Source organism: Gavia stellata, chromosome 24 (genome assembly GCF_030936135.1).
Source record: "Gavia stellata isolate bGavSte3 chromosome 24, bGavSte3.hap2, whole genome shotgun sequence".
Lineage (NCBI taxonomy): Eukaryota > Metazoa > Chordata > Aves > Gaviiformes > Gaviidae > Gavia > Gavia stellata.
In genome coordinates, this window is record NC_082617.1 from 7,540,664 (window position 1) to 7,559,678 (window position 19,015).

The following is a 19,015-nucleotide window of genomic DNA, read 5'->3' on the forward strand; positions in this document are numbered from 1 at the left end:
TAGAAAGAATTAAATCTATCCCATATGTCATTCTGGTTCTTAACACTATCCAATGAAATAGAGGCCCTGGAAGAAAAGTGGTCTTCCGTAATCCTACTAACACCCCCAGAGGGAGGGTACATGGAGCTGGCCATGGAAAGGATGCCTGTTGTTGGCAGTCTGCACTTCCTCAGTTTCAAAGTCACTATGGAACTACATCCCTCCCTCCTACTGTACTACACAATTCTGATGCTAGAAATCATGGTGGTTCATAGATGCCATAGGAACCACCCCTTCACAGAACAATGTTTGTAATTTACTTACCTGAAGCTGAAAACTGATTATCAAAAAGCTCTGAGATACCTACATGAAGTGCAAAGTTCTGCTGCTTTTATTTTGTTTTTCTCTTTTAAACAGTAATTCCTTACCATCAGCTGGTAATGTTTTACTGACAGCAGAAAAAAAAACCAAAAAGGGCTGCAGAATTTGCAGGTTCTTACATCCTTTCAGTTAGAGTTGACACAGTTTGGTACTCAGGATAAACTACTAAGAATTGGTGCTTTCTCTGCAATTTTTTTTCTTTCTGACTAATACATCTTCTATATTAGTTGTGGTTGTTCCATATAAAGCTCTGGTTTCTGAATTGAAGTTACTGCACAAAGAGCACAGCGTTCATTTACCCTCTCCCCTTCTTCAGCAACTCTGTATATGATAGCTGGGTAGAAAAAGTGAAAATAAAACCAAAAGATACCAAGAGCTAAATAAGAACTCCAAATGCATCCCTGCCTTTTGTCAGTGGCATAGTGCCTGACTTTATACATTTCAAGTTTGGCAATGCTGTATGTTTGTTTGTGATTACCAGATCCTGGAGATCTCCTCCCAGCTGGGAAACACATGTCTGTGTGGGCCCAGAGTTTCACACAAAGGTTTTCCTGCTCAGCAGGCTGTTGGTTTTGCTCACCATTGTACTAGCTATATTACCACCAGCTGTCCTTGCATTCAACTTTCCTGGAATCTGACATCATTTTCAAAGTTGACTACAGCTCAGATCTAGTCAACTTTCCTATCCAAAGTCTTTCAAGCTTGAAGAAGATGAGTAAAGAAGACAACCTACAATTTCAATCTTTCAAGGAAAAGGAGAAACCCTCCTCATGGTAGCCCAAGAGAGCCCAAACTTGCTTCGTAGAACATTAAGGTGTGAGATGGGAAAGGTCTCCTGTTACACTCTGCATTAGTGGCAAAGGTAGTACATGATCTGGAAATAGAGAAGATACAGCTTTTAAATTGTTACTATGTTCACCTATGGCCACCCTTATAAAGTAGCAGGACCTGCATCCTGCAGAAGGGCAGGAACAAGCATACCATTTTTAACAGAATCAAGAATGTTAGAAACTAGTGTTCCAGAGATGAAAAAAAAAAACAATCCTTGATGATATTTAAGAAGAAAAAAGAACCCTTTGTGGATATAACTGTTTTCCAGATGGAACGCTAAACCCTTTGTAATTGTTCAGCTATAACAAATTTGGTTAAATACATTTTTGTTAGCATGGTGTTTACAGGAGATCCCTTAGTTATAATGCTCAAAGCCACCATTTTCTAGTGTCATACCTGAGCACATGAGCCATCAGTCTGACTTCACTGTGTGCAAGAGAGACTAACTTGAATATAAAATTCACGGTGATTCAAACATCTAGCTTAAGTCTTGTGTGCGTTTTGTTAAGACCTCAAATGAAGATTCAAGCAGAGCGTAGGCTAAGATATGAATCTCCCCAACGCGATTTCACCATGCAGCACCAAAAGCTGTACCTCACGAAGGGTACGTTGTTCTAACATGGGAAGCTGTGCCCCAACTCCCCCCTTCTCCCACCCTGAAAGAGTAATTTTCAGATTCCTTGGTTTCCTATGCTGCTGTCTGTGAGAGCAATTGCTGAGCAGAAAGTAGTGGATTCATTTCAAAACTTCAGCCTCAGGCTTATGCTGCCAATTAATGGCAGTCTCCAGGCTCTGGGCACAGAATAGCTCAGAAAAGACTCCAGTGAAAAAGACGTAGGGGAAATTCAAACAGCGAGCAAGACACATGCTGTTTGTATTTGAAGCACTAATGTGATCCATGAGAAGGACTGAAAGAGCAAGCAGAGACTTCATTTATGAAGGGAGCAGATCATTCTGAAAACAAAATAGAAAACACATTTGCCCTTGTGCTAACTGTACAGCAGGAAGCTCAACCAAACTCTTTATCAGCCTTTTTATCAGGAAGGCTTCTTTTTACTCCTACAATGATGTTCAGAAATCAAGATTTGCGAGAGCTTATTTACAGATAGCTAGCAAACCTCAAATCTGCAAAGAAAGATTTTACAGTACAGTAGAAATTTTGCCAGAGTTGTTTGCAATAACTTATGTAATCAATACTTTTAATACTTCCATTATTATAAAACTAACTGGAACGAAGATACTTCTGTAACATTCAGTTTTCTGACAATTAGACACAGAACCCATCTGAATAAAAATTGGTGATTATTAGGTATCTGGAATTATGCCCACCATCTTCCTTATTCTACACAGAAGCCTATTTTTTCAATTACGGTATTTCGAAATGTAATTATCCTAGTAAAAGGAGAGACTATTCCTAACAAGAAAAGAAAATTGAAAAATAAAAAGTGTGGCAGTAGAGGCATTTCTGGGTGTTAAGTAGATTTGGGAACTAATCTGAGCACATCCTGCCTCAAAGTAGCTTGGGACAAGAAGCTATTCTTTGCTTTAGTTCTATGACTATAAAGCTCTTGTGCTGCAGCCTGCCCCCAGGATTTGAGTCTCCATATGTAAGTGATCAATACTAAAGATGACAATCAACAATCTAAACAATGCAACACTTACATTTTTGTGATCAATTGATTCTGCAGCCTTTGTTATTTCATCCAGACACTTTCCAATGATAGGGATCACTTGGCGGTCAACCTCTGCGAAAGTTTTCATGGATTCACCTATCCTCACGATTCTTCTTTCCTCCATATCTTGTATTTTCTAAAAGATTAGATTTCAGTCAGATCAAATATCAAGATTAATGTCACAGTTTCAAACAATTTTTCTCCCCAGCATACATCAACTGCTTCAAAATTTATTGTTTAAATATATTTTTAAGAACAAACTAGGACAGCCGTTCTCATGAAGGCACCAAGTGATATTGTTCCCTCAAATATCAAAATGCATTCTAAAAGTAATCTCTGTTACTATTACTGGGAATTTTTCAATTAACTTTTTATGTTAAAAAAATGCTGATTTGTCAAAACCCCAGCTTTAGACTTTGTAAGGATGGCTCCTAAGGCTTTTGAGAGAATTTCTGCAACAATAAATTCTTTCATTTTCTGCGCATGTTCTGTAAGATCTTATTTTCATTCTACTGCAGAATCCAAGCAAACAAAAATCTTGATGTCTCCCCTTCTCCTTTTCCCTAGAAGGTAATTTTTGGTTTACAGGCAGTCCTATACATCATGTATTGTTCACACCAGGGCTTCTCAACATATGCTCCCTGTTGCTCAATGGGTTCAGTGCCACGATCTCCAGCATCTATTCCATGGGCCTCTCGTTTACAACAGGGGGAATCTGGATGTGGCATAATGCTATTACGACAGATTATAACAGGATCCAGAAGGGCATGAACAGGAATGGCCTGTTTCACATTAGACTGCAGGAATCCTAGGGAGCACTGTCAACTTAAAAATCCCCATTGCCTTGACTGATCCACAAGCAACATAAATTCTTTACAAAACAACTCATTTCAACATCTAAAAGAATGGTGCACTGGTAGTGAAAAGGATACATCTGCAGTACTTTAAGCATGCTCACCTACAAATCAGAGCACTTACTAGATCTAGTATTAATTACAAATATATTGCAAAAGTTTTATATCTGATGCCAGGGATAAATTATGTCAAGACGTTGGTTTGAAATACCATGAAGCAGAAGAGGTAGTGTCCATTTAGTGAAGAAGTTCCAGCTATGGATAAGAAAATGCATATGTGCTACACAAATATCAGTTATTTCTCATCAGATGATAAGCATGTGACATTTTCTCCCTTAAAGAGGTTGTATTTTCCACTTCTGATGCTTATGACCCATTACAATGGAACAGTCATTTAGAACTTCTGTTCTACTACATTAATCTCTCTTTGTTCAGTCAAGCACAAACTCAGATCTTCAGTCAGCATAATGGCTTTTATATATATATGGCTTTTATATAATATATATGGCTTTTTTGTTCTTTCTCTACAGTCTTTCTTTAAACACCCTAAGACATAATCAGCAAGCTTGCTTAAACCCTTTGACATTCACTACCGCAGAATTATTGTGGTTTAAATTTAAACATCTGTGAAGTCTGATTTGAAGACAGGTTATAAAGGGCTGTGAGGCTTTACAGATGTAATGAAGCCCAGCTGACTCCTGCCCCTACAATGCAATAATGCTCTCATTCCCCAGCTGCATGGACACAAGAGTTTAACAGAGTAAGATTGTGAGGATTCCGAAGACTATCGTAATCTGTCATGACAATTCAATGTCACCTTCCTCATATATACTATTGATCAGTTGAATATCTAGTCTAAAAGAAAGGGACAATTTATCCTACCAAGCCCTCCATCTCTTGGGTTGGCAGACTGCACGCAGGATTTGCTAACAGTAACAAAAATCACCAAAACGTGAAAGACAGGGTCATAGAATTGAGGCGATGTGCAATACACCCTTCTGTTCTTATCACAGGATTATGAGCTACTCTAGATCAGTGCCAGCAACCCTTACCTGGAAGATGTTTGGTATGTGTGTGTAGTAATGATCATGTTGCTCACTGTTGAACTTCTGTAGAGTGGAAGAATATTCCGCTTTGCTGTCTTCTGCCATTTGATGTCGCAGCTGGGCTTGCTGTCTTGCCTAAAGACATGCCAAAAGAAATTTATAATTTATACTACATGGAAGGAAACTGCATTGTGTTACTCCACATCTTACTATCCTTACCAGTAGACAGGACAGGAACATTAGCATATGGGTCTCTGGACACTTCAGCTTTTGGTTTACTCCTATTTTGTGAAATGGTTCATCTACATCAAGCATAAGCCTGCAGTGTGCACACTGCTGCTGTTCTTTTCTTGTGTTACAACGTGCTATTTCCATGAACCATTTTGCATTCCATGAACAACCTCTGCTCGTACTTCAAGTAAAACGCTGAACCAAGTTTTCCCCTCTACTAGCCCACTTAATGGGCATGCACGTGGACACTTTTCTTGCTCTATCATATGCCCTGTTGGAAGGGACCTGCTCTTCTCTAATGAACTACTTACCTGTTGGTTAGCAGTATTTTTTGGGGAAAGAGAAGCGACAAAAAAGGCAACACAGTTTTGTCTCATTTCACATGCCTTAGTCAACATGATCATGACAAAACACCTTAACTTGTGCTCCCGCTGTGCTCTCTGCAAAGCCCTTTATGTACACTTCCTTGAATAGCGCTGGCATGAAGTGCACAAGGAAAGGGGAGCCTGAGTAGCAGCTGAGACACAACTCCCTATTTTTACCCACACAGATGATTTGCTTTGCTACCCAGCATAGCAGAGCACTGGGCAATTAATCTCACTTCTTTCCCTAGAACAATCTGTCCCTGAGTGACCCTTTTATATTTTCAGATTCCTCCCCTTACAATTCTGCTTCCCAAGGCCTTCTGTTATCTGTTTCACTGCCCAATATTATTCCCTTACTGCCTATCCCATCTGTTTATTTTAGTTGCCTTTTCCTTCCTTGCTGTTGGCCTTCATAGAGCAACTCTTCCTTCTCCTGCCTCCCTACACCCATATGCCTTCACTCCCTGTCCTGCGTCCACTTGTGGAAGCTCCCCTCTCTCCCAGTTCGCATTCACCCGGCCGGAGCTCTGTTGCCCACCCTGCTCCCACACAGCCCCACTCCACCTTGCCCACTCCCACCCACCCCAGCAGAGCCTGCTCCACAGCTGTGGACCAAATGCTTGCTCCAGTGAGAGCTCTGCCATGGATCTGAGTGAGCCCAGGGCTTGGCTTTGTAAATATAAACTATCCTGAGGTCGCACTCATTTTTCAGGCACTCATGGAGCCTCCTCACCCTCCGCTGCCTACCTAGCCCTGGAACAGTGCTGTGAGTGTCCAGAAAGTATTATGTTCCAGTCACTCCCTCAATTTCAGAATAATCCCTTTAAGAAAGGAGAAAGAAAGACTGCTTTAAAAATTATTTGAAGGATTTTGGGGTGTTTCAGGGAAAACAGCCCAACAATTAATTTTAGCATATTCTAAGTGGGCTCCCATTAAAAACAGCTCAGAATGGGGTTATTCTTTGAACTGTTCCAAGCAGACAATAGTTTCCTGACAATAAATACATGACATACCAAATCATGGAACATTTTAGTAATCATAACTGGAAGGTAAGAAATCCTGCCAGAAGGTTTCAAATCTCAATTTGCAAAGAAATAGGCTTCCCTCCCATTTGTCCAGCTCACACATCTCACCTAATAATTTATTTCACCTCAATTCAGCTATTTCTTTTGCAAGCACAGTCAACTGTAGGAATTTCCCAGATCCCCTTCACATTCTTCCTACAAAAATAATTCAAGCACAATGAGAAAACGCTAGGCACTGAGTGCATAATGGGAGATGAAACAGTAGCATCAAATGGAAAAGACTGCAACTATAACCAAATAAATAAATCCAAATAAAAAAAAAAAGACAGACGTTCAACTTTGCTTGTTCCCCAGGAGTTTTAACTGTCCGCTAACTCCTGTAAAGGATGCATATATAACTTCAGAAAATTTACTTGCTGCAGTGAAATTCCAAGAAGCCGTATCAATCATTTTTTTCTGCCCAAGTGCTATATAGCTTATTAAACTTTATCATCCCCACTCTCATATCTAGCTACATTAAATATGAGTGGAAAACAATATAGCCTTGTACTACAAACATAGATTTACCAGCAAAACAAAGTCAGCCATGGAAAGGCTGACAGCTGTAAGAGTGATGTACGCTTGTCTCCCAACCCCTTCCTCAAGTCCCAGCTGCTACAGATCAATATCCATTTGTGAGGCCTATTCTCTTCATCTACCTAAGAGCAACCCATTGTTTGAGCTGACTTCTACAACAGCCCCAGTCCCACTCATACAGCTGTCTCTTCTTCTTTGGTTTTTTGTTTGTGGTTTTTTTTTTTTTTTTTTTTTTTAAATAGCGCAACTCAGGAATTTGTCCCTTGACTCTATTGTTGAAGCAGAAAAACAAGAAATCCATTATTACACATTTCCAGGCAGATCCAGCAAACATTAAGCCATCAGAGTTCATTTTCATGAGTGAGCTCATTGGTCGGATATGAGCAAAGTAACTCTGAGCTAAATGTATACAGGAGTAGGCGCTCGGTTTCCAAAACTATCTTAACTGGCACCGAATAAGAGGAGGCAGCAGATGAGTAAGTAAAATTGAGTACATTCCAAAAGCAAGAATTTTTGTATGAGAGCCCCAGTGATGTTTTGTTTCTCCTGGCCATTTAATGCATTTGGCAAGCTTCAAACAGTTTAAATATTTTTCCAATGAGGTATTTGGTTCTTAAAATAAAAATATGAAAAAAGTCTAGAATTTTTTTGTTACTTCATTTGGGTATGTCACTTACTCTAAGATCATCATTTCTAGTATTAACAGAATTATATTTTATAGCTAGGTTCCTGCACTCTGCTGAAGCACAGAATGATAGAAAAGAGCTGATGACATTAAGTTTCACATTCAGAGTAATGGATGCAGTGGCCTGGAGCCGCACAGAGTCACAGGAGCTACTTCAGGAGTAATTTATAGTTGAGCTTTACAGAAAATAAATTTTTGCCTTCTTTACTGCTCACTTGTGCATGCAAGCAGCTTCAGAGACTGTATTTTTCGGGGCTTCTTAGAGTTAATGTTAAAATATTTGCTCTGAACAGTATTTTCAGGAGGAAAAGCTTTGGAATATAATTGCTCTCTGGAAAACCAGACCATGACTTCAGATATAAGAGGATGATACTGTGATGCAGCTTTCAGTCAACATACTCCCTCCTTTTACTGGGCAGGGATGACTGAGCAAGAGCTCATGTTTCCAGCACCACATGTGTAGATGATCTGGATTGTGGTTTCAGACTGCCAGATTACTCAATTGTAAGAGATGTCAAGGCTAGGTACTCGTAATGCAACAAAAAATACCCTCCCCTTTTAAAAGGAAGAAAGAATGAGGTTACCTTTCAGCATCATGAAAAAGCAGAAAAGGGTATATACATTTGAGGGATTTGTGGGGAGAAGAAAAGCAGCTTGCTTTCAAATGCGTGCTTCTGCACACATTTGCAGAAGATACACAGGTTTTGCACACTCCCCCTCAGAACATACCTTTGTAACATCTTTTTGTCCCCAAATAAATGTGCACAGTGTATATACATATTGCCTCCTTTCCAAAGTCTGTTTTTGTTACGGCAGTTCTTCTCTGAACTCATATGGCAGCAACAAAACCAAAAGGTCACATATGCCAATGCACGTCTCATCAAGAAAAGGACGCCCAAGAATGAATGACAGCCCAGTATCTGCTGCACCATTAACCTTGCAATGAGCATATAGCTAAACTTCAGGTTTCCACTGCCACGGCAATCCAATTTAAACTCAATCACACCAAAGGAGTGTTCTCAACAACTGACTCTGAAAGAAAACTCTAGGTAAAGTAAGTGTAGCTCTGATATACTGAACTAGTTAAAAGCACACCAGCAGCAGGTAAGGCTTATTATGTATGACCTCTTCTCTCACAGAACCGCCATTAAACATAATCAAAACCAATCTTTTTTCCTTCCTTTAGACAGCCTTACTAGTTGATGGGGGAAAACGCAGGGCAGTAGCTAACTGCAAGGCAGTAATAACTTTCAAAGTGTTAATTTTAAAAATCAGTAGAACTGTGACTGTCTTCAGAGCTTTAAAAAAAAAAAAAAAAAATCAGGCCTCGACAGCATTTACCTTATGTGAAAAACAACATTAAACTCAATAGCCACATGAACTGGCAACACACACTATAGCTTCTATCTCTTCTGCAAGGTAGCAGGAAAAAACCAAACATTATTCTCTCAAGATCATTTTGACCACATTTCCTGCAGATTTTCTACCTAACCACTGAGTTGCAAAAAACAGACTTTCAAACAGCATCAGAAGTTAGTTCCAGATGTTTAAATGACTCCACCAGGAATCCAGAGATGGCAGGTTTGAGCTAAGTGACAGATGCCAGGGTGGGACACTGATGGTCTGAAATCTTTCATGACTGAAGTACTTATGGAAGTATTTCTTTCCCCTTTAAAACAAGAAATTAGAAGAAAGTTAACCCTGCAACCTTTTTACTCTGAAGTAACCTGAGTTAAAGAGATATTTAGTCTGAACCTACTCATCACCTGCTTGAAAAATCCTGCAGTTTAGCAACATGATGCAACTTAAGTAATCACTGCGTATCAGAATGAGACAAAAGAATTACTGACAAGGGAAAGTTCTCCATAGTCCCTGCAAACATGCAGTACTAGTAAAGCTTTATATACGGATCTGAAATCAGTCTTAGTCCTTTATGCCTTTGACCAGCGGTCAGAAAAATAAGTTTTAACAGAGAAAGGGGATATGGACATCTTTATGATGGGCACTGTCGATCCTGAAGGTGTGAGAAAACATTAGTAAGCTGCTATGCATTACGTGCTGCCTCTTAGAGAATTCAAAAAATAAATCCTTGTATAGAGTTACTTGCATACACCTTCTCCCCCCAAAACCTGATTCGATATGAAAGGCAACTGGTGATTAAGTGTAGGAGAAATTTTTAAAAAACAGGTACACTTTCTGCCATTTCTGTCTCTAATACAGAAAAGAATGAAGGATATTTTGCCGAGAACAATCTTCTAAGACACATTCCAGAAACAGCAAGAGGGTCAATAGACACACTGTCTTCTGGGTTTACACAGACAAAAAATGCAGCTCCTCAAGGCTGTTATGGTGGGAGTGATATGAATAACTGAAAAGGGCAGAAAAAATCTTTGGCTGCTATTCAGCTGATCCACACTAAGTGGAACAGTTCAACTTCTCAGCAGTCACTCTTGTCCAGGATGGCACAGTTTCCAGTCAAAACTTTGGTGTAGTTTTCTTTCTTTTCTCCCATTCCCCCCCTCTTCTTCTTTTTGAACCCAGACAGCATGTGGGATGCATCACTGCCAGGCCACTGCCTGCCAAAATAGATCCGTCTTTGGTAAATCCAAGATCAGACTAAAATGCAAACACAAAAAATCACCCCTGCCCCCCCCAACTACACAATCCCTTCAAAATAACTTAATGATAAAGGCAGACTCAGAAACACTTCACCAATTTCAGGAATGCTTTCAATTGCTCACAGATTTTTCAGCTGCAGGCTCTGGTCCTCTCTCCACAGACAACCTCACACAGCCACGCTCTGTTACGAGCGGGCACCATCACGAACAGCAGCGGGGTGCCTCTTGATAGCAGCAACACTGCCAGCATTTGCAGAATCATTAATAACAGTGGGAATTCTGCCATGGACTTCAAAACAGGGCCAGGATTTCAGGCTTTGATTTACATAGCCTCCAAATCAAGCTCCATTGTTTACTATTTTACAATAACCAGTTTGGTCTCTCTGAAATGACGAACAGAAGAAGGTTTTGAAATCTGCTTTCCTGAAGGCAAGAAGGTAGAATGGGGAGTGCAAAATAACAAACAGGAAAAAAACAGACAGAAAAATCCTTACTTTTAATATTAGAAGAGATGGGAAAAAAATCTGGGAATCTGTGGAACCCTGAAATCCTTTGGCTGAATGTAATACACAAATGAGCAAACTGCAGACAGGGGATGGAAAAATCTTCGTCACCAGATCTCAGGAATTGTTATCTAGTGCAGCTGCATTCCACATAACTCTGCCAGACTATAGAAGTGCTCACTAACAAGAGATCTACTATAGCAACAAAACACCACTGAAGCTCTAACGAGAAAGATGGACCAAATTAAAGGAGCTGGGACAGTGACACAGTAAGCACGCTGCACCGGTCTCTAGCGCAGCCCTTGAATTGCTCTGGTCACTGTCAGTCCTATACTAATATGACCAGTCCTGCAGCATGACTAAAGGCACAGTTGCTTGTTGATTAATGGAGTTCGACAGCTAGAGGTTACTTGAAATTTTACTTAAGTGCATGAGCCCAAGACTTCAGTTGCCTGGCTTCAGACTTCAGTTCTGCCGCAGACTCCCTTGCACAAACTTGAGTGCTGTACTTCCCAGTTACAAAACAAGTATATCACTTTTTCTTTGCTATCGCGTCCAATCGCCTCAATTCAGTCTGAAAAGTGTTCAAAGCAGTCTAAATGTTGTTGTGTAAGAGAAGGACTGTTACATAAGAATTAACAGCAGAAACCACTGCTGACATGTGCCAGAGAAGCACCTCTCAGCACACTGCTCCAAGGCCCTAGTGAAATAACTGTGCCTTGAATACAAAAGTTTGCCTCCTTGCGCTGCCATTCACGAATACTAAATATCCAAACTCTCTCGGTGACCAAACTGCAAATCCCTGCTAACATCCAGTAGCTTGCCACACAGCTCGGAGAAACGCAGTTCCACGAGGATACCTAACAAAAGTTTACTGCAAAAGAATGAGGTGTTCACAGCGGGTGGAAGGCGACGTGGACTTGAGGGAGGAGGTAACAAGAAAAGATGTACTCAGAGCAGTGGCCAACAATGTTTAAATGATTTCTGGAGATCTGTTTAGTTGTACTAACATAAGCAATTAAATTCTGCTGTGTATAAATGTAAGTATTGAATATAAATAATGGAAATTACTTCAGGACTGTATAACAGATTGCTTAGCTCATACTTTGAATACTGGGCACCATTCTAGTCATCTCTCTCCGAGAAACAATTTACAAACACAGCCAATGCAGAATGGATACTCAGGGTTGAAGAAAGTTACCAGTATGAATTTGCTAGCCTTAAAACCCAACTTTATGGGTACAATACAGTCACTTAAATGAACAACTTACAAACAAACAATAAGCTAAATTCTGAGGTCTCTGCTTTATTTTCCCTTAGTTCTTAAACTGATGAGGATATCTGTTCTAATATTTTGACAGAATGACTATGAACAAGCCTTTCAACTGCATAGCATAAACTAATTGCTTTGCATTAGCTAGGAACACTGGTTATATTACACTTCTGATTCAAACCACAGCTGATCCTTAATTCAGAAGTTGCTCTTAAGCCTTCCCTTCACACCCCCTTTCCCTCCCTAACTTGTTTGCTCCTTTAGCAATCTACCTCCCAACAGAGTTGTATTGTTACAAAACTCAGTCAAATTGCTATGTAGAGCATTACTGCAGAGGTGTACCACTAAGAGGAAATGTAAGTTCAAATGGATTTCCTTATCTTACACTAAAACTGACTGGTGCTTCTGTTGATTGATCTCTTAACACCAAACACAATGTATGCATGGGATACATACGAATATTTATTAAGTTTTCCAGCCACTCCTGCTGCAGTCATCAACTCTTTATTGACTAGAAATCAAAACTCCTAAATTAGTCATGATTCCAAAAGGGAAACAGCTGCTATATACAGAGTCACAGACAGCAGGTTGTAAACAAGGCTTACTTTTCCAGAAATGCAAATGACTGTCCTGAGGGACTCCCTACGTTCACACACTACATCATCCATTAGGAAGGAAGCAGTTCAGGAAGGAGATTGGGGTCTGCATAACCCAGAGAAACAATGTTACTGGGAATCTAATGTCCTTAAATCACATTACCAAGAAAAGACTGCACTTGAATTGATGGAAAATTTGACCCATGTCACAAGCAAAGACACAGAAGGGTTTAGCCAGCTCCATCTGTGGAGCAAAAGAAAAGCAGCTGCCTAATGGGAGTATGTAAAACTCACCGCTATGCAGAAAATCTTATGCAATATCTAACTCTCAAATAACAAATGCACAGGCCAGGCCCTCTTGCACTATATTCAGGACTAAGCCTTATGCACCTTGCCTCCAGATTTCACTGAGACGCTGCTGCTGCACTTCTATAAATTCACAGCAGAGTATGGGAAAAGCAAAGCCTCTGGAACTATTCACTGCAGTAAGTATTCGCCATATTAATGGCACAAACACTGCAGAGCTTGTCCACCTTTAACATTACCTTTGCACGGCACTACATTTTCCAAAATGTTGAGAAAGTTCATTATGCCTGAAGGTGCCTCAAGGTGGGCAGGAGAAGGAGGGGATAGAACAAGCCCCACTGTCACAATGCAGATGACTCAGTGTCTCCTGAAAAATTAGGCCCATCAAGTAGTTATGGTCTGCAAAAGGCAGGCACCCACAGTCTTGGGTTATGCTGCAGAGTTTACTGCTGACTGTCTTAATTGACTAAACCTCAGTGACGCACGATGCAACAACAGAGCACTGAGCTGGAGATGCTCCTTTATGGTTTGTCTGTGGGGTTTCAGTGATGCACGCTGCACTGGCTGCGTTGTGACTTGACTACTGTTCCGACAAAGCATGCTGTAAACAGTGTATGCAGGTTAGTGCTGAAACACAGATCAGAGATTTCTCCAGAGCCCAAGTAAAAATAGCTTAGTGCACCCTTCGTTGTAACGATGCATAAATTCTTCATTAAGAGATTTGCGTCCTGCAGCGCAGCAGCCTACGGGCTGGAAAAGCAGTTTACCACTTGCCAGCATAACTGCCTTTGCACAGGCAGGAAGATCAGCTTATTCCAAGACTCTTTCTAAGTAGGAGTATTTCTACATCTATGTTCAGTAAGACTTTGCCAGTAATTCAGCTCATGACTACCCAAGGCAATGTAAGTGGAGATGTCTTCTATGGGTAAGGGGGGAGATACAGACTCTTTACCCTGCATTGAAATCGATGGTGAGCACCCAGGGAACATGGCATAAGAGAAGAGAGAATGAAACTTCAAGCATGAAACAGTAGTATCTCTCTGTAGTTATATTTACAGACTAGAAAATTCATGTCATGGTGATATTGTATTATGAGGTTTTATGCCTTCATGCAAATCTTAAGCTATTCTGGGACTCTAAAAATCGTGGGTATGGCAGACATAAGCTGATCTGTCCCAGAGCACTGGGGAAAGCTCCTAGAGATCTCAAGAAACTTGAGATTACTTCTATTTCCCTCAATTTCTCCACTTCAAAAACAAAACAAAAACAAACAAGAAACAGCCACTACATCTAAAACTCCTAAGTATCTCAGGATCAGCACAGGAATAGAACCATCAATTTTTTCATTTCTTTTGGTTTTAGATATGACATAGGATTGGGCAGAGAAGAGAGGAAGGAATGGTATGATAATTCTGTAATAATTTTGGATAGAAGTTTGGATAATTTTGGAGTAACTGATTTCAAACCAACAGCTGACTTGCAACAAGCTCAAGCAGCTGTAAGCACATAAGAAAGCAAATTCAGTAGGAAAATCCCACTGCCCCAGAAAAGATGCCTGCATGTCACAGGATACAAATAAAATCTTAATACAAGTTCATCCTTTCTGGGTGCAGGTTGAAGACTTACTAAAGATGAGTCAGTCAAAAACCCACAGCAAAACCAAATACCCACCCCATGTTTTTAGCAGCGTCAGAAGCTTCTTGACTTATGAGAGTTATGGTCAAATTTGCACTTTATGTCTTTCTAAATCTGCTACTACTAAACTACTTTCTAAATCCACAACACATTTACATTAATCTCAAAACGACTCAGGGTGGAACCCTCCTAACATAACAGGAACAAAAATCAGAGCAAGGTGATGAGCCCCAACTTCAGGACAGCAGTTCTGGGAACTTCACACACAGCTCATTTTTTATTGCTAAAAGCTCAAGTTATTTTCTTGCAAAATTATTACCTAGGGCACCAACATATGACCATGCTACTCTTCAGCAAAGAGACAGATCCTGCCTGACACCAAGTACCTTAAACTGCTGTCCTCCCCCTCAAAAGTGCTGTGCAAATCAAGAGGCAAAGCATTCACTCCTTCCCATGGCTGGCCTCAGCCACTTCCTCTTTAAAAACAGGTTCTGAAAAGTCTACTTTGAAAACAAACCTTTAGAAAAAGCCAGCTGATTTTTTTTTTTATTGCAAGAAGACTGCAAAGGCACCACTGGGTACCACATTATCCCATAAAGATGTCAGCTTTTTAGTTATTGCAGCTGTAAAGAGAAGGAACAAACAATAGAGTGCTTCCTTATATGTACACCGGCTCTGCGCTGGTGACAGAGGCCATTTCCCCAAATGGTCAAAAAATTGAAGCAGCTCCACTGTGGTTTTTGAATGAGAACTTCTTTAAAGCACACATCACACTGCAATCCAAAGGAAGCTAAAGCTAACAGTGATACCTACAAGGCTTCCTGGTATTAGCATCAGCGTGTTGCACCATATACTTAGTTTATAAGGATATTTTCACAGTACAGCTTTCTGCAACACAGTAAGCTTCCCACCCTGACTTTGCTAAACTGAACTGACAAAACCTTTGTGCCAAACTGCACTTTGTGTTGATATTTAAACACCTCTCTGCAAACATCAGCTGCTGGTAATTTAGAGGCTCCGTGCAAACACAGGCAGGGGAGCTCAGGGGCCCTAATCCGCTCTCCTTTGATTCCTGCATAAAGACCATGACCATTGCAGAGACTGAACACAGCCTTTTGCTCCATGTTTCTACCACCAAAAAAGGAGATGGGAGGAAATGAAACAAAACAAAACACCCTGCTCTCTCTGAGATCAACTATCAGACTGGTTGGCTACAAAGATGGTCAAGCCCATACTGGCCACAGAAGTGGCACAAAAGGCATGTGCCCTACGCATATCGAACCTGAGCTGGTCCTACAGAAGGAGTTTGGACATTGGTGCAAGATACCCATACTGCACATCCAGCCCTGACTCCAAGCACACACCCTTTGCGAAACAGTCCTGAAGAAATAAGGAGGAAAGTAACTCTTAATTTTCTTCTCTGCTACTACTCTGGTTACTTGATCCTAGCAAACTGTAATACCAAGTGTTATCCCTTAGGCCAGGCCATGTTAAGTGCTGGTAGCTGGCAGCTCTGTCACAGAATTTCCTGCTGCAGTTGTCAAAGGCTACAACAACTGAAAGACAGAGATGAGAGCATTTCAGAGCCCCAAACAGCTTAGCATTAGGTACATTAGAAAATTGCAGCTATATATTCTTTCGATTGCATGTGTCATTGTGATCACTGCAGAATTTTAATTCCATTAGTTAATAATGCACGATGCAAAAAATAGCTCTAGTGCCTGCTCATATTTGCAGGTACAAGCTGAAGTAGCCAATGTGTCAATCTCAAGCCAAAGAAATGAGGGCAACCGATCCCATTGCTTGAAGAGCACCTTGTTCTGCCAAAGTGAATAGCATTGGCTCTGAACATAGCCAAATTGTCTGCTTTCCTGGCCAGACAGATTTTTGGGAGCTTTTGGGAGCAGGAGTGCAGCAGCCAAGCCATAAGGGGCAAGGGAAATCAGAACCGCTGCAGTAGAAGGAGGAGGTTAAAGTCATCACATTGCTTCATTTGAAGCTGAGCAGTTTCTGCATCTCCCTGGAGCGAGCTGGCGAGAGCTGTCCCCAACAGCAGCGCTTGGTTAAACAATATCCTATTTTGCACTTGGGAGTTATGTAAGAGCGGTCCCAGTCACACGGGCAGAGGGAAGCAAAGAAAGGGCATTATTCACAGCTTGACATGGATGAACCCAGTTTAACACATGCACTTGGAAAACACTGTTCTCTCTGTTTGGTAATATTATTTCACATTCCACTCGTTTTGATAACCTTTTCCTTCTCCATCTACCCCACTGACTGACTGGAAAGTCGACTAATGCCTTCTCCAGAGATTAGCCAACACACGTAACTGCAACAGATTTTTTTTTTTTTTTCCCCAAGATACCACTGAGCCTCATTTTGCAATAAATAATTTACAAATGTATACAATAAAAAGCTAGAGAAATTTGGAAGGGAAGCCCCTCCACTTCACTTTACAGGGAAAGCGCACCAGGGTAGGGCTTGCTTCCCAGAATTTACCTAATGCTATCAGATTGATATACCACCAATACACAGCCTTTCACTCTGTCCAAAAAAGGCCAGCATTAGAAAGGGATATGGAAGTAAGGAGTTTCAACCCTCTATATCAAATAGTAAGTCATGTCTCTGTATCCCTTTGACATGGCCTCAGCTTTGAAAAAAAAATCTAGGGCAAGTCCTAATTTTATCTATGAAAAAAAAAAAATGTATTCTAAAATCACTTTATCCAGATAAAGCAGAGATGATCCTCCTCTGTCAGAAAAACCCACATGTGGTGTTACATCTTTGACAATCCTGTACATGCATTCATCTGTGAAGTGCCCTGGCAAATCCAGAAGGCAACAAAGGATCAAATCTGCATGGTGAATTTACAACTAATAGCCAAGCACATGACAAGACCACAGAAGTATTTTTTTCCTTTGGGATGCAATAGCACTTTGGGGAAATTTTCTGAGCCTCTTTTTCATTTACCGTCCTCATTTCTAATTGCATCCTTGATGCTATCTGCTATGCAACCTCCATGATGCTCAGCATACTAGAAACATCTTAAGATCCCACAGATGTAAAGAAAAACTTGTATTTGATAGCTTCCCAGGATTGAATTAACTGAGAATAGAATGAAGCAGACTGAGGAGCAAAAGCTATGTTTTAGATGGGCTATCTTGGATTAGAAAAGATTCATTACATACATTTCCCTTCCTGTCCTGCAACAAAATGTTTGGTGTATTTTAAGCTTCATCTTCCCCCCCACCCCTTGTTTTCTTTTGTTGCCCCCTTTTTTTTTTAAAGAAACAAACCTTTTCAAATGTTCTGGCTATTTTCTACCTATATGAGTTAAACTCAGGGAAGACAAAACTGCCCTTACACATTGTAATATGGTGTTTCTGATCTACATTACTGCATCTTCTGAGCAGATGTGTAACACCAAAAAGAGAAGCAATTTAAACATGCTTTCTCCCTCTGCATTGCTTCCTTAAGTTACAGATAAATCACTGGACTTGGACATTTAAACTTTAAGCATCCTTCTGCACATCCAGTTTTGAATCAAGAAGAAAATATTTCACCACAGATATGCTGAAACAGAAATGTATGTTTAAAATTAAGCATTAGTTCAAAAGCTTCACTGAGTGGGGATCAACGTATAAAAGTCACAAACGACTCTGCAACCAGACAGCAACTGAGAAATAAAAATAAAAGTTGCGTGCCATCTGTGACAAGCATGGATTCCAGGACTCTGCATAACATGAAAAGCTGTCCTGCTGTAAACCTAGAACCACGAACAACAATCCTGGTAATACTTTGTTGCAACCAATGACATTGGGACACCTTCGAAGTGTTGCTTAAAAGGCAGGAAGTTTAGTTCTACCTGGATCACAGAGTGACCAACAATGTGTAGTAACTGCAAACATGCCTCAGGGAGCCCTCACAAGCTCGACTCTCACAGAATCTGGGGTGTTAGTTGAAACTGATTTTGCATAAGCTTGTTTAGAGCCATGTCAGCTATGTTAAACACAGGTATCACCTTACTGAAGAAAACTGACTGTATCTGTTTAGAATTTTTATGCAAATATAGGTCTCTGCAGAGATCTCCCTATTTTTAATTAACTACAGACTGACCTAAGTGAGGCATTAAGCCTCAGATGGTTTATCCTACCAGCAGGATTGAGGAACTATACCTATCACATCTATGTTTACAAACAGTCTCTCCACCCTCTGGCTTACTTTTTCAACATCTGCTTTTGTAACATTGATGTCAGCATCCATTTTCTCAAAATACTGCTGTGCTCGATCAGCTTCTTTGCAATCACGTTCAAACCGCCTTTTACTCTGAAAAGGAAAAATAGAAGCCTTCATTATGGGAAGGAAACATGATATCAAAATCTACCTAAAAATCAATACCTGCCCCTAACTTGATCTGCTGTAACAACTGTCAGATTTT

The 19,015-nt window shown here is 40.5% G+C and overlaps 1 protein-coding gene across 1 annotated transcript in view; it reads right to left on the reverse strand.

Moving 5' to 3' along the window:
* The window catches only part of FNBP1 (formin binding protein 1), a 96,474-nt gene that overhangs the window by 22,938 nt on the left and 54,521 nt on the right, over nucleotides 1–19,015 (reverse strand). The window contains exons 6-8 of the mRNA XM_059829002.1: nucleotides 18,799–18,903; nucleotides 4,771–4,899; nucleotides 2,854–3,000 (exon numbers count right to left, since the gene is read on the reverse strand). Coding sequence (XP_059684985.1) covers nucleotides 2,854–3,000; nucleotides 4,771–4,899; nucleotides 18,799–18,903 — 381 coding nt within the window. The remainder of the gene's footprint in view (nucleotides 1–2,853; nucleotides 3,001–4,770; nucleotides 4,900–18,798; nucleotides 18,904–19,015) is intronic.